Genomic DNA, 14,961 nt, shown 5'->3' on the forward strand with positions numbered 1-14,961 from the left:
TCAGGCCCCAGACATGCCACTGTTGACCCTGTGGTTTTTGTTCTTAAGAGTTTTTAAAAATAATTTTAGAACCATGTAAAACACACATATATACATAGAGCTTTACCTAACAAAAATGTGTGGTCAGTTTTCATGAATGTTTACCCTTGCGGTGTTGTACAATTATTTGATTTGTAATATGTTTCAGTTTCATTTATGATTATGTCAACAATAAATGACACTATGTAAAGAAAACCATAGGCACATACAGCAGTTGGGAAGCCTTTATTGTGAGTGTAAAGATTTGGAAAAATGTTTAAACTTTGTGTGTAGAAAAGAAACAAACAAACAAAATAATAAAAATAAATTTTGTGTGCGACAGGCAAGAAGCTACCGGATGTTTCATGACGACAGCATGAAGTCTTTCTTCCGTAGACTGAGTTTCACTCCCGACGGATCTTTGCTCCTCACGCCAGGTGTGTTTCGTAGCTTTGGACTTGAGGGAATGATGGCCGAGTGGGGATGTCTGCTCCCATTTTACGCTGCTGCTTATCAGCTCAGTGAATGCTGATCAGAGTGGGGGTCCCCGACTTACCTGCCCATTGGAACCTCCAGGAGAGCTTCAAAAAACACGTTGGCACCTATGTCCCACCCCTAGAGATTGTAGCGTAATTGGTCTGGGTGGCCTGGCTTTTGGAATTTTAAAAAGATTTCCAAGTGATTCTAATGTGCGGAAAAGTTTGGGAGTTATGAGATTAAAATGATAGGCATTTTCTCTTAGATAAATTTAACTTTTGGCCGGGTACAGTGGCTCACACCTGTAATCCCAGCACTTTGGGAGGCTGAGGTGGGCGGATCACTTGAGGTCAAGAGTTCATGACCAGCCTGGCCAACATGGTGAAACCCCCTCTCTACTGAAAATACAAAAATTAACTGGGTGTGGTGGCGCATATCTGTAATCCCAGCTACTTGGGAGACTGAGGTAGGAGAATCGCTTGAACCCGGGAGGCAGAGGGTGTAGTGAGCCAAGATCACACCACTGTACTCCAGGCTGGGCAACAGAGTGATATCTTATCTCAAAAAAAAAAAAAAAAAAAAAAGAAACTTTACTATTTAAACCTTTTAATGAATGCTTTTTCATTCATTAACATGTATATAGAAGCCATAGTGCTAAAGCTAAAGATAAAGCTCCTTTATTATTTTTATTCTCCTCAATAAAGAAGCGCATTTATGACAGGATTAGACTCATGGACAAACTTGTGGAAGCAGCAGTGGTCAAAATCAAAAGGTCAGCCAAGTAGCAAGGACTAGATAGGTTTATTGTCCCTATGTCCCTAGGAAGGCAAGGGGCTCAGCCCAGCAAGATAAGGCTAGGCAGTATTGTGGCCACAGTGTTCTCAGAGGAGAATGTCTGCTCATTGCCATGGCTCCAGGACCATCCTGTGCATAAAGATGACAACATAGCCCAGGGTTGGGCCAAACGGGAGGGCACTGGCCAGGTTTGCCGCTGAGTCCCATCCCAGCTGAGCCAGGGAGGGCCTGAGAAGGGTATGAATCACACATGCAGCTGTGTGGGTGGGGCTTTAAAGAACACTGCGGAACATGTGCGAATGACACTTTGGCTCAAGAAGTCTCAGGCCCAAGAATAAGTAGTTGTTTAGGTCATATTTACTGAAGTTAGTTACTAAACATTTATTAAAAGTCATTCACTAAACCCAGTAATAAATCCTTTTTTTGTTTGTTTGTTTGTTTTGAGACGGAGTTTCACTCTGTTGCCCAGGTGGAGTGCAGTCGTGCGATCTCAGCTCACTGCAGCCTCCGCCTGCCAGGTTCAAGCGATTCTCCTGCCTCAGCCTCCTGAGTAGCTGGGATTACAGGTGTGCGCCACCACTTCCGGCTAATTTTTGTATTTTAAGTAGAGACGGGGTTTCACCATGTTGGTCAGGCTGGTCTCGAACTCCTGACCTTGTGATCCTCCTGCATCGGCCTCCCAAAGTGCTGGGATTACAGGCGTGAGCCACCACGCCTGACCTTTTTATTTATTTATTTATTTATTTATTTATTATTTTTATTTATTTATTTATTTTGAGATGGAGTTTCGCTCTTGTTGCCCAGGCTGGAGTGCAATGGCACGATCTCGGCTCACAGCAACCTCCGCCTCCTGGGTTCAAGCCGTTCTCCTGCCTCAGCCTCCGGAGTAGCTGGGATTACAGGCATGCGCCACCACGCCCAGCTAATTTTGTATTTTTAGTAGAGACGGGGGTTTTTCCATGTCAGTCAGTCTGGCCTCGAACTCCGGACCTCGGGTGATCCACCCACCTCGGCCTCCCAAAGTGCTGGGATTACAGGTGTGAGCCATCATGCTGGCCTTTTTTTTTTTTTTTTTTTTAAACAGAGTCTCGCTTTGTCACGCAGGCTGGAGTGCAGTGGCACCATCTTGGCTCACTGTAGCCTCCACCTCCTGGGTTCAAGCGATTCTCCTGCCTCAGCCTCCTGAGTAGCTGCGATTACAGGCGCCTGCCACCACGACCAGATAATTTTTGTGTTTTTAGTAGAGATGGGGTTTCGCCATGTTGGCCAGGCTGGTCCCAAACTCCTGACCTCAGGTGATCTGCCCACCTTGGCCTCCCAAAGTGATGGGATTACAGGTTACAGGTGTGAGCCACTGAGCCAGGCCCCAGTAGCAAATCCTTAACTAAGTGGCCACTCTAAAAATATTTTCAATTAAAATCAAGTAGCAAATGGATGTCTGTTATCAACATTATTGTTTTTTGTGGTGTTAGTAAGTGTGGGAAAAACAGGAAAATGAAATTACAAAGATTGGAAAAGAACAGATAAAAAACTGCAATAGGATTGTATTTCTAGAAAATCCAAGAGATTTTAAAAATAGTATTAGAATTTTAAAAAGAATTTGATAAGATGGCTGGATATTGTAAAATATATAAAAATTTGTATCTTTCATCTATATTGGCAGTGAGTACTACTTAGAAATGGAAGGAGGAGAAATATTTCATTCATAGTACTGCAAAGCCTGCAAAACACATAGAGTAAATTTATTTATTTGTTTTTTGAGACAGGATTTAACTCTGTCACCCGGGCTGGAGTACAGTGGTGTGATCATGGCCCACTGCATCAGCCTTGATCTCCTGAGTTCAGGGAATCCTCCCACCTCAGCCTCCCTAGTAGCTGGGACCACGGCCGTGTAGCACCGTGCCTGGCTAATTTTCTTATTTTTTTGTAGAGACATGGTCTTGCTATGTTGCCCAGGCTGGTCTTAAACTCCTGGGCTCAAGCACCCCTTCCGCCTCGGCCTCCCAAAGAGCTGGGATTACAGGTGTGAGCCACCACACCCAGGCAGAAGTAAATTTAATAAGAAAGGGGCAGGACCTTTATGGAGAAGTCTAGAAGGTCTTACTGAAGATTATAAAGCAAGTTCTGAACAAATGGAAAGAGATATCATGTTCTAACAATTAACATACTAATTTCATTTCCAGTTAGAATTGCATTAAAATTTTTTTTTAATTGGATGAAATCTCAGCTTTGTTTAGTAGAATAAATGCTGAAGAATAGCCAAGGAAGTATGAAAAAAAAAAAAAACAGTGATACTTGGGAGGGCATTTGCCTCACCACATGTCAGAAGATCCTATAACACTACTTTTATCCAATCAATATGGTGTTGCTATAGGACCAAACAAATAGATTAGTGGACCAGAACACAGAATCCAGAAAAAGATCTCAGGATATAAGGCGATTTAATATATGACCTCAGGTGCTGTTCCAGTGGAAAAAAATCTATTACTTATTTGTAATTAATTGTATGTTACTTAAATAATTCTCAAGAGAATTAGACACTGAAGGCAGATAGGACAAGAATATGTCATTAAGAAGGCTGGGAAGTGTTGAGATTGGACAAAGACCTGTTCCTTTTTTTTTTTTTGAGAGAGTTTCACCTTTTGTCGCCCAGGCTTGAGAGCATTGGCGTGATCTTGGCTCACTGCAACCTCCATCTCCTGAGTTCAAGCGATTCTTCTGCCTCAGCCTCCCAAGTAGCTGGGATTACAGGCGCCCGCCACCATGCCCGGCTAATTTTTGTATTTTTAGTAGAGATGAGGTTTTACCATGTTGGCCAGTGTGGTCTCAAACTTCTGACCTCAAGTGATCCACCTGCCTCAGCCTCCCAAAGTACTGGGATTACAGGCGTGAGCCACTGCACCCGGCCTCCTCTTTTTTTCTTTAATTGACAGATGAAATTGTATGTAGTTGTGTACGACATGATGTTTTGAAGTATATATATGTTGTGGAATGACTAAATCTAGCTAATTAGCATAGCATGGTCTCACATAATTAGGATTTCTGTGGTTTGAACACTTTATATCTCTTAGCATTTTTCAGGAATATAATACATTGTTATGAACCATAATCACCATGTTGTACAAGAGATGGATCTTGCAAAGGGAGGGTTCTAGTATTGAATGAGTAGTGCTGGGGTAGCCAGCTATGTGGAGGAAGGTAAAATTGGACCCCTTGCCTAGATGTAAAAAATAAATTCCAGGTGAATTCAGTACTTAAACACAAAAGGTAAAAATAGAAAACTCTTGTAAGGAAATATAGGAGGACATTCTAGGAATGGAGAAGACCCAAGTAAGACTGGAAACCGGCCGGGCATGGTGGCTCAAGCCTGTAATCCCAGCACTCTGGGAGTCCAAGGTGGGTGGATCACCTGAGGTCTGGAGTTCAAGACCAGCCTGGCCAACATGGCAAAACCCTGTCTCTACTAAAAATACAAAAATTAGCCGGGCGTGGTGATGCACACCTGTAATCCCAGCTACTCGGGAGCCTGAGGCAGGAGAATCGCTCCAACCCAGGAGGCAGAGGTTGCAGTGAGCCAAGATCGCACCACTGCACTCTAGCTTGGGCAACAGAGTGAGACTCTGTCTCAAAAAAAAAAAAAAAAAGTATGTGTTCAAGGATGCTTATTGCAAGCATTGTTTATAGTGGTAAAAAACCAAAAGCAAAAAAAATACTCATTAACAGAGGTTGGGTGAATGAATCTTGCGGTAAATATTATGCAGCTACAAAAAAATAATGCATCAGTGCTATGCAAGTTAACTTTCATGAGTAGTTGATTGAAACAAGCAAAATAAGGAGAAGTGTCAATAATACCCTGTTTTGTAAAACAAATGGACTCAATAAAAAACATCATAGAGGTATACCTGTGATTGAGTTATAACTGATTGTAATGATTATATGAGCATGGAGGAAATATACAGATGACATAATGGTTTGTTGAATGTTAAAATGGATTTCCTGGGGATGGAAGAATGGAGTGGGATGAAAAGAGGGGCCTGGGTGCAGTGACTCATGCCTGTAATCCCAGCACTTTGGGAGGTGAAGGAGGGCAGATCACCTGAGGTCAGGAGTTCGAGACCACCCTGGCCAACATGGTGAAACCCCATCTCTACTAAAAATACAAAAATTAGCTGGGCATCGTGGCAGGCACCTGTAATCCCAGCTACTCAGGAGGCTGAGGCAGGAGAATTGCTTGAACCTGGGAGGTGGAGGTTGCAGTGAGCCAAGATCACGCCATTGCACTCCAGCCTGGGTGACAGAGCAAGACTCCGTCTCAAAAGAAAAAAAAAAGAGGGCAGCTATGTAGAATGTATTAATAATAATAATTAAAAAAGACTATTGATACTGTCTACTGCCCTCCCTGGTAGATATGAAACAGTCATATGTAAAGTTATGTGTGTGTATATGTATCAAGAAATAGCATAAAACAGGGAGATGTTTCCAAGAGCAGCAGTGTATGATGGTCACTCTGACAGGGCTGAACTGTTTTAAGTACAGCAGGGGGTGAGTGGAGAAGAGCTCTCAGATGGGGACTGTTCCCCAGAGCGAAGTCAGGTTCTGAAGGAGGCTGGAGGTTTCAGCAGAGGGCAGGGTCTCCTGGCAGCCTCATGGCTGGATAGGGAAGTTGGGGAAAGGCGAGTCTCAGCCTTTGGATGGCATCCAAGGCTGGAATCCAGGAAATAGAGATGAGGGTCCTAGGGAGAGAGGAGCCTGGGCAGCTGAATCTAGTCACAGTGCTTCAATCGAGGAATTGCCTGGAGGCTCAAAGGTGCCCTATGGCAAAGGCTCACTATGTTCTCCCGTCCCAAGATCAGAACCAGGTCCCCGGGGATTGCCCACAGGTAGGTAGAGATGACAGGTAGGTAGAACTGGAGTAAGGGCTGAGAACAGACAGTGCCGGAATATTTGTTTTTGTGCTCAGTCACAACATTGTCCAGAGAATATAACTTCGGGGGGCACTATTTTGTAAACCGGAACTGAAGGCTCTTGAGTTTCTGTTGGTGAACAGTTTGCTGAAACAGTGACTTTTCTTTCCTCTCCCTCCCTTCCCTTTTCCCCAGCTGGATGTGTGGAATCTGGTGAAAATGTAATGAATACCACTTATGTTTTCTCCAGGAAGAATCTTAAAAGGTATGCAGTTAAGGAAATGTTTGAAATGTTTACGTTTTTTTTAGACGGAGTCTCGCTCTTGTCGCCCAGGCTGGAGTGCAATGGTGCGATCTCTGCTCACTGCAACCTCTGCCTCCCAGGTTCAAGTGATTCTCCTGCCTCAGCCTCTCGAGTAGCTGGGATTACAGGTGCCCGCCACCACCCCCAGTTAATTTTTGTATTTTTAGTAGAGATGGGGTTGCACCATGTTGGCCAGGTGGGTTTCAAACTGCTGACCTCAAGTGGTCCGCTTGCCTCGGCCTCCCAAAGTGCTGGGAATACAGGCATGAGTCATTGCACCCAGCTTGTATTTTTTTTTTTTTTAGTAGAGATGGGGTTTTGTCATGTTGGCCAGGCTGGTCTTGAACTCCTGACCTCAGGTGATCCGCCTGCCTCCTCCTCCCAAAGTGCTGGGATTATAGGTGTGAGCCACCATGCCCTGCCAAAATGTTTACCTTTTTTTTTGCTTTTGCTGAGTCACAGTGCCTTTTCCTAACACTGCAATTAATCCATTAGGCCCATCGCTCATCTTCCGTGTCCTGGAAAAGCCACTCTTGCTGTTCGCTGCTGTCCGGTCTACTTTGAACTGAGGCCAGTGGTGGAAACAGGTATCCTCAGAGCCTTAGGGGTGTATTATGTTTTCTCTCCGAAACAGGTCACCAGAGTAGGGTGGAGTTTCGGATTCTGTCTTATGGGGAAAGGTGGGTATCTGGGTTTGGTTCAGTTCAGTTATTTTTTAAATATTTTATTTTTATATTTAAATCTATTTATTTATTTATTTTGAGACCAGGTTATGAGACTGGTTAATTTTTGTATTTTTGGTAGCGACAGCGTTTCACCATGTTGCCAAGGCTGGTCTTGAACTCCTGGACTCAAGTGATCCACCTGCCTCGGCCTCCCAAAGTGCTGGTATTACAGGTGTGAGCCCCTGTGCCCGGCCCGGTTTAGTTATTTTTAAAAGCTGGAGCAAAGACTGGGGTTATCAAAATACATGTCAGTTTTTTTTTTTTTCCTTCAGGATATATTTTCTTGCTTAAGGCACTTTGAAAGGAATAGAAGTACTCCTTTTGTTTGTCTATGTCTCTCATTATCAATTTTCTTTTTCTTTTTTTTTGTTTTTTTTGATATGGGGTCTTGCTCTGTCGCCCAGGCTGGAGTGCAGTGGTGTAATCTTGGCTCACTGCAACCTCTGCCTCCCAGGTTCAAGGGATTCTCCCTCCTATCCTCCAGAGTAGCTGGGATTACAGGCACATGCCACCACACCCAGCTAATTTTTGTATTCTTAGTAGAGATGGAATTTTGCCATGTTGGCCAGGCTGGTCTCGAACTCCTGACCTCAGGTGATCCACCCGCCTTGGCCTCCCAAAGTACTGGGATTATAGGTGTGAGCCACCACGCCCAGCCATTTTCTTTGTTTTCTTGTGCTTGGGGTTCATTGAACTTCGTAGATCTATCAGTTTATGGTTTTTATTACATTTATTACATTTGGGAAGTTTCAGCCATTTTTCCTTCAAATATTATTTCTGTTATTCCCTTCTCTTATTCAAATACTCTCATTACACATGTATTATATTAGGTCCTTTGAAATTAGTTCCTGTCCTTTGATACTGCTTACTTTTTTTGTTTTTTTCTTCTTCCAGTGTTTGATTTTGGAAGTCTCTATAGCTGTGTTTTGAGTTTGCTAACCTTTTCTTCTGTATACTCTGCCCTTGGTCCCATCCAGTGTGTTTTTCGTTGTTGTGGTTCTCATCTCTAGAGATTCACTTTGGGTTTTCCTTATATATTCGGTGCCTCTCCATGCTCCATTTTTCCTCTTGCTGCTTTCTTTTTTTTTTTTTTTTTGAGAAGCAGTCTTGCTCTGTTGCCCAGGCTGGGGTGCAGTGGTATAATCTCAGCTTGCTGCAACCTTCGCCTCCCAGGTTCAAGTGAATCTCCCACCTCAGCCTCACAAGTAGCCGGGATTACAGGCGTGCACCACCACACCCAGCTACTTTTTTTATTTTTAGTAGAGGCAGGGTTTTGCCATGTTGGCCAGGCTGGTTTCGAACTCCTGACCTCAGGTGATCTGCCCGCCTCAGTTTCCTCTTGCTTCTTAAGCATATAGAATGCAGTTATAATAGCTCTTTTAATGTCCTTGTATACAGATTGGTTTTGATTTTTTTTCTCCTCATTGTGGGTCATATCTTCCTGTTTTTGTTTGCCTGATACTTTTTGATTAGATATCAGACACTGAATTTTACCTTAGTGGATGCTGGATGTATTGTTATTATAAATATTCTTTTTTTTTTTTTTTTTTTTGAGACAGAGTCTTCCTCTGCCGCCAAGGCTGGAGTATGGTGGTGCAATCTCAGCTCACTGCAACCTCCACCTCCTGGGTTCAAGCGATTCTCCTGTCTCAGCCTCCTGAGTAGTTGGTACTACAGGCACACACCCCCACGCCTGGCTAATTTTTGTATTTTTGATAAAGACGGGGTTTTGCCATGTTGCTTAGGCAGGTCTGGAACTCCTGAGCTCAAGTTATCCACCCGGCTCGGCCTCTCAAAGTGTTAGGATTCTAGGCGTGAGCCATTGCACCCGGTCAGAAGCCTTGTTTCTGCGGTTTTACTTTGTTTCTGTCCCCGACCCCCAGGTGTGGAGCTGATGAGTCTGCCCTATCGCCTGGTGTTTGCTGTGGCCTCGGAGGACTCCGTGCTTCTGTATGACACCCAGCAGCCCTTCCCTTTCGGTTATGTGTCTAATATACATTACCACACCCTCAGTGACATTTCATGGTGAGTGGCTGCTAATGAAGGAGAGTGAGTGAAGGAGACCGTGGCTGTATCCTGGAAGACACCCCAGGGTCAGGGAGCATTTCATTACTAAAGATGGCTTTGGGGGACATAGTCACCAATTTTGTTTCTTATTTATTTTTTTGAGACCGAGTATCACTCTGTCACCCAGGCTGGAGTGCAGTGGTGTGATCTCGTTTCACTGCAACCTCCACCTCCCAGGTTCAAGTGATTTTCATGCCTCAGCTTCCCAACTAGCTGGGATTACAGGTGTGCACCACTACGCCTGGCTAATCCTTGTGGTTTTAGTAGAGATGGGGTTTCGCCCTGTTGGCCAGGCTGGTCTCAAACTCCTGGACTCAAGCGATCCTCCTGCCTCAGCCTCCCAAAGTGCTGGGATTACAGGCGTGAGCCACCACGCCTGGCCCCAATTTTGTTTTTTAAAGGAATCAACATTAAAAGGAAAGCCGTTTCTAGTTTGCCACAATACTTGCTGCTTATTTTCACACCGGTGGGTTTTGATGGCATTCAGATTGCCTTGTGGGGTTAACTGGACTTTGATAAACTGAGGGGAGGCCTTGTAGACTCCCTGGCCATCTGGGGACTCCTGAGGCCTCCAGGAGGAAGCCCTTTCCTGCATGCCCCCTGCTGCCCAGGACAGGGAAGTGCCCCGAGCTGGGCCTGTGTAGAGGATGTCACTCAGCACTGCCCTTCCGCCACCTTTCGGTCCCCAATTCAGCCCCCATGGCCTGCTTGGCCCAGTGTGAGGTTTCTTTTTGAAACGGAGTCTCACTCTGTCACCCAGGCTGGAGTGCAGTGGAACGATCTTGGCTCACTACAACCTCTGCCTCCTGGGTTCAAGCAATTCTCTTGCCTCAGCCTCCCAAATAGCTGGGATTACAGGCGCCTGCCACCATGCCTGGCTAATTTTTTTGTATTTGTAGTAGAGACAGGGTTTCACCATGTTGGTTAGGCTGTTCTCGAACTCCTGACCTCAAATGATCCACCTGCCTTGGCCTCCCAAAGTGCTGGGATTACAGGCGTGAGCCACTGCACCCGGCCTATTCAAGTGAAAGTTGCTAGTAGCACAGATACGTTGCAGCGACTTAGCAAATCGCGATGAAACTGCACAAATGAGTCGCTATCACACACTCTTTTCCAGTCGTATCTTTTCCCTGGTTTTTGCCTTCAAACAAGCTTGTGATTTTGCTCGAACTTCCCTCTTCTAACTAGATGTGAGAGTGTTGGTAAGGTCTGTAACTTTTCCCTGTTTTGGGGACGAAGGTCCAGCGATGGCGCCTTCCTGGCCATTTCTTCCACGGACGGTTACTGCTCATTTGTGACATTTGAGAAAGATGAACTTGGAATTCCTTTGAAAGAGAAGCCAGTTTTGAGCATGAGAACTCCTGATACAGCAAAGAAAACCAAGAGTCAGACACATCGAGGGTCTTCGCCAGGACCCAGACCGGTAGAGGGAACCCCTGCCAGCAGAACCCAAGACCCCAGCAGCCCCGGCACGACCCCCACTCAGGCCAGACAGGCCCCAGCCCCAACAGCCATCAGGGACCCTCCCTCCATCACTCCTGCTGTCAGAAGCCCCTTGCCGGGGCCTTCGGAGGAGAAGAGCCTGCAGCCCAGTAGTCAAAACACAAAAGTCCACCCATCCCGGAGGGTCACTCTGAACACACTGCAAGCCTGGAGCAAGACAACACCCCGGTAAGAACTTGTTGGAACAAGATGTCATTGCAAAATGAAACACAAATGCAAACAGAACGCTCCCACCCTGCTGCGGGTGAAATTTCAGGCGGCGAATGCTTCATGCCAGTAGGTTGCCGGAAAGATTCTTAACATCAAATCCGAGAGTGTCATTTCTTACATATAGGCCTCTGTTTGTTCCTCCAGTTCCTGCCTGTTAGATAAAGCCCAGGCTCCTATGCACACACACAGACTGTGATTTGGCTGCAGCCTGTCATCCAGGACTGTGGCCACTCTCTCTCCCGAGTCCGTGGCCTTCATCTCTAGCCTAGTCCTGAATGTCATCTTCCCAGAGCACACTCTGCCCTTTGAGGCCTCTGTCCTTCCCTTCTCTGGAGAAGCCCTGGACCTCTCTTCCTCTTGGTGATGCCAGGAGTCTCCTGAAAGACCCATTTGAATGTATCCTCTCTGTTTGCAGTCTTTGTGGCCCTTCAGCCTTTCCCTTGTCACCACACATCAGATTCCATAGCAGGTGCTTTGATGCTTGAGTTTCCCCTGCTGGTTGTGGGCCCCCAAGGACAGGAAGCAGGTCCCATTTTTTATTTATGCTGTTCTGCCCAGGATGTAGGCAATTCCAGGAGTGTCTTCCTGAGACTGCGTTTGATGTCTCCAGCAGCCTGGTCGGTGAGAAACAGGGGTCCTGATCTGATAACAAATAATCCCCAGGAGGTGCAGAGTCATTTCTTCCCTGCTTACGTCAGTGTGGCTGGCACGCACGCCTTTGTCTGCCACTCCTACTGGATACAGAGCCACTTAGCACATCCTGCCGTCAGGCAGCACAGCCTCCCGTTTCCATCCTTCCCCTGCAGCTGATGTCCGGTTACCCCTCTGATCCTGTACAGTTCCTTCTCCACCAAGTCCTCTGCCTCCCAACCTTCCCATAAACTGAGTCAGGAGGACAGCTGGGAAGAGGGATGCAGAGGGGAGTGGTGGGGATGGCAAGCTGGACAGAAGCGCCCTGTGCCTCTCAGCCTCTCCTGCGCCAACAGGTCTTCTTTGGCAAGTTCATAATATGTGTATGGGTTGCTGGCTTTAACGCCCTCTTAAAATCTCTCATTTCTTTCGGCAGATTAGCAATGTATTTTACAATTTTTCTATTTTTATGTGACGGAAGGTATTCCTTGAACTATTTTTGGTATTAAATTATTTTCCCCCTCTTGATTTCTTCTGAATTATTTACCAAGCTTCTTGAAGGTATAATCTTTTGCAAACAAGAATAGTTGTTGAAAATTAAGACTCTGGGTTTTTATTTATTTACTCATTTGAGACAGGGTCTTGCTCTGTTGCCCAGGCTGGAGTGCGATGGCATGCTCTCTGCCCACTGCAACCTCCGCCTTTTGGGTTCAAGTGATTCTCCTACCTCAGCCTCTCAGGTAGCTGGGATTACAGGCATGCACCACCATGCCTGGCTGACTTTTTGCATTTGTAGTAGAGATGGGGTTTCGCCATGTTGGTCAAGCTGGTTGAAAACTCCTGACCTCAAGTGATCTGCCTGCCTCAGCCCCCCAAAGTGCTGGGATTACAGGCGTGAACCATCTTGCCCGGCCCAACACTCCGGGTTTTAAAAAAGTATTACCTGTGTTTTGGCACTTTCCATATATAGAAACCATATCTGACTGCCTTTTACAGCAGCCAGCAGAGTGTTCACAAGACCATGGGTAATGAACAGAACACAGGTTTTGAAACTTTTCGATGACTGGTTATGGTTTAAGTTGACTGTTATAAATGTGATGGTTTAACTTAATACATGAATGTAATCCTCAGTTATTAAACAAGTGGGCATATCTTACTATTTAGTGCCTTGAACCATATGCTCAGCTGAAAATTTAAGTATTTCCTTTGGTAGTTTTGAAGGTTGGTATCATACATAAACAATTCCTGTGACACTAATGAGCCATCACCCCTCTACTTTTTTTTTTTTAATCAAGGAGAATGAACTTAACACCCTTAAAGACAGACACTCCACCAAGTTCTGTACCAACCAGTGTGATTTCCACCCCTTCTACAGAAGAAATTCAGTCAGGTAAGTAATATTGTTACTGGTTTAATATAATGAAAGGTAGAGTATCTTCTCTTTTGTTCTTTTGGAAATTAATGCCGTCTAATTTCAAGTCAGTTCTGAGACAGCAAGGATGCATCTTATTGGAACCATTGTTTAAACCCACTGGCTGCCTGTTTACGCCTCAGCAGGGAGGCACCTGGCCAGTGAGAGCATCCCGGTGAGCCAGGGAGCGGGTTCAGTAGGAGATCGTCTAGATCAAGTTTCTCCACCTGATGACTATTGACCTTTTGGGCCAGGTAATTCTTTGTTGTGGAGGTCTGTCCTGTGTATTATAGGATGTTTTGCAGCATCCCTGGGTGCTACTTCTTGCCCATGACATTCTTTTTTTTTTCTTCTTTTTTTTGAGATGCAGTCTTGCTCTGTCGCCCAGGCTGGAATGCAGTGGCACGATTTCGGCTCACTGCAATCTCCACCTCCCATGTTCAAGCAATTCTCCTGCCTTGGCCTCCCGAGTAGCTGGGACTACAGGCATGCGCCGTCACACCCGGGTAATTTTTGTATTTTTAGTAGAGTCGGGGTTTCACCATGTTGGCCAGGCTGCTCTTGAACTCCTGGCCTCAAATGATCCACCCACCTCAGCCTCCCAAAGTGCTGCGATTACAGGCGTGAGCCACCGCGCCCGGCTTGCCCATGACATTCTAAAATGCCACTAGACATTGCCCACTGTCCCTTGAGAGGCAAAATCGCCCCTGGTTGAGAACCACTCTATAGAACTTCCATTATATCAGTATAGGATCTTGCCAGGCAGCTCTGTTCCGTGTCATGGCTCTGTATTCTGTAAATGTCAGCCCTTGACTTCCAGAATTCTTCATTTACTTGCCAACCTTATGTTTGTTAATGTTGTAGAGACACCTGGAGACGCTCAGGGCAGTCCACCAGAGCTAAAGCGGCCCAGACTTGATGAAAACAAAGGAGGCACGGAAAGTCTGGACCCTTGATAGGACCTCGGCTTCTGCTCGAAGCCTACCAGGCCCCCGGTGTGTGCGGGGAGACGGTAAAGCTGGAGGTGCCTGAGACCAGGGCTTCCATGGAGCGGGACACACTGTAAATGGATTTCTATAACAGAAGTGACATGTGTACTGATTTTTCTCCAGAAATATGGATGCTGTTGTATTCAGTATCCATTTTTAACTTGGGGACATGAACGTTTTAACATAGTAAATCCTCTTTTTGATGAGTTTCTGAAACTGGAGCGGTTCAACATTATCCAGTGTGAGAATCAGTGAGTCCTCCCTGGCATCCTCGGGAAAGTGCACACACTTCATGGAGGGACTCCTTTTCAATAACAGTTAGGAAGATGAGAAAGTAATTTGAGATTTTACTCTGTTGAATTTTAGAGTATTTGAAGTGATTGTTAGATTTCACTTCTAAGGAGTTGATTGATTAAACTTTGGAAGGTAGTTGTGTTTGTTTTCTGATTTTAAAGGTAACGATGCTTATTCTGTTAGTAACTAAGTGAAGTGAAAAAGATAGGTATCACCCATCATCTTCCCACCAGAAGTAACCCTCGTTAATGTTGTAGTATATTTCCTTAGCATTTTTGTGGATCTATTTATTCTAAAAAGAGAGTTGAGATTTTATACATATACATTTTGGTATCTAAATAGGTTAGTTTTTTAGACTGGTTTTTCAAAGCAAAAAAAGTATCTTTTTTGTTTTTTGAGAAAGGGTCTTGCTCTGTTGCCCAGGCTGGAGTGCAGTGGCGCTATCTCAGCCCACTGCAGCCTCGACCTCCTGGGCTCAAGCGATCCTTCCACCTCAGCTTCCCGAGTAGCTGGGACTATAGGCATGTGCCACCATGCCATGCTAATTTCACACACACATGCACACACACACATATATATGATACATATATATATACACACACGTATATGTGTTATATATTTTTTTTTTTCTTTT

General features: G+C 45.2%; 1 protein-coding gene across 1 annotated transcript in view; it reads left to right on the forward strand.

Annotated features, from left to right (window-relative positions):
* Window positions 1-14,462, forward strand: part of CHAF1B (chromatin assembly factor 1 subunit B) — a 29,805-nt gene extending 15,343 nt beyond the window's left edge. Inside the window, exons 8-14 of the mRNA XM_002830667.5 lie at window positions 362-455; window positions 6,390-6,459; window positions 6,994-7,085; window positions 9,107-9,248; window positions 10,530-10,961; window positions 12,929-13,023; window positions 13,909-14,462. Coding sequence (XP_002830713.2) covers window positions 362-455; window positions 6,390-6,459; window positions 6,994-7,085; window positions 9,107-9,248; window positions 10,530-10,961; window positions 12,929-13,023; window positions 13,909-14,000 — 1,017 coding nt within the window. The 3' untranslated portion in view covers window positions 14,001-14,462. The remainder of the gene's footprint in view (window positions 1-361; window positions 456-6,389; window positions 6,460-6,993; window positions 7,086-9,106; window positions 9,249-10,529; window positions 10,962-12,928; window positions 13,024-13,908) is intronic.
* The last annotated feature ends 499 nt before the right edge of the window (window positions 14,463-14,961 follow it).

The sequence above is a fragment of the Pongo abelii genome, chromosome 22 (assembly GCF_028885655.2).
Source record: "Pongo abelii isolate AG06213 chromosome 22, NHGRI_mPonAbe1-v2.0_pri, whole genome shotgun sequence".
NCBI lineage: Eukaryota > Metazoa > Chordata > Mammalia > Primates > Hominidae > Pongo > Pongo abelii.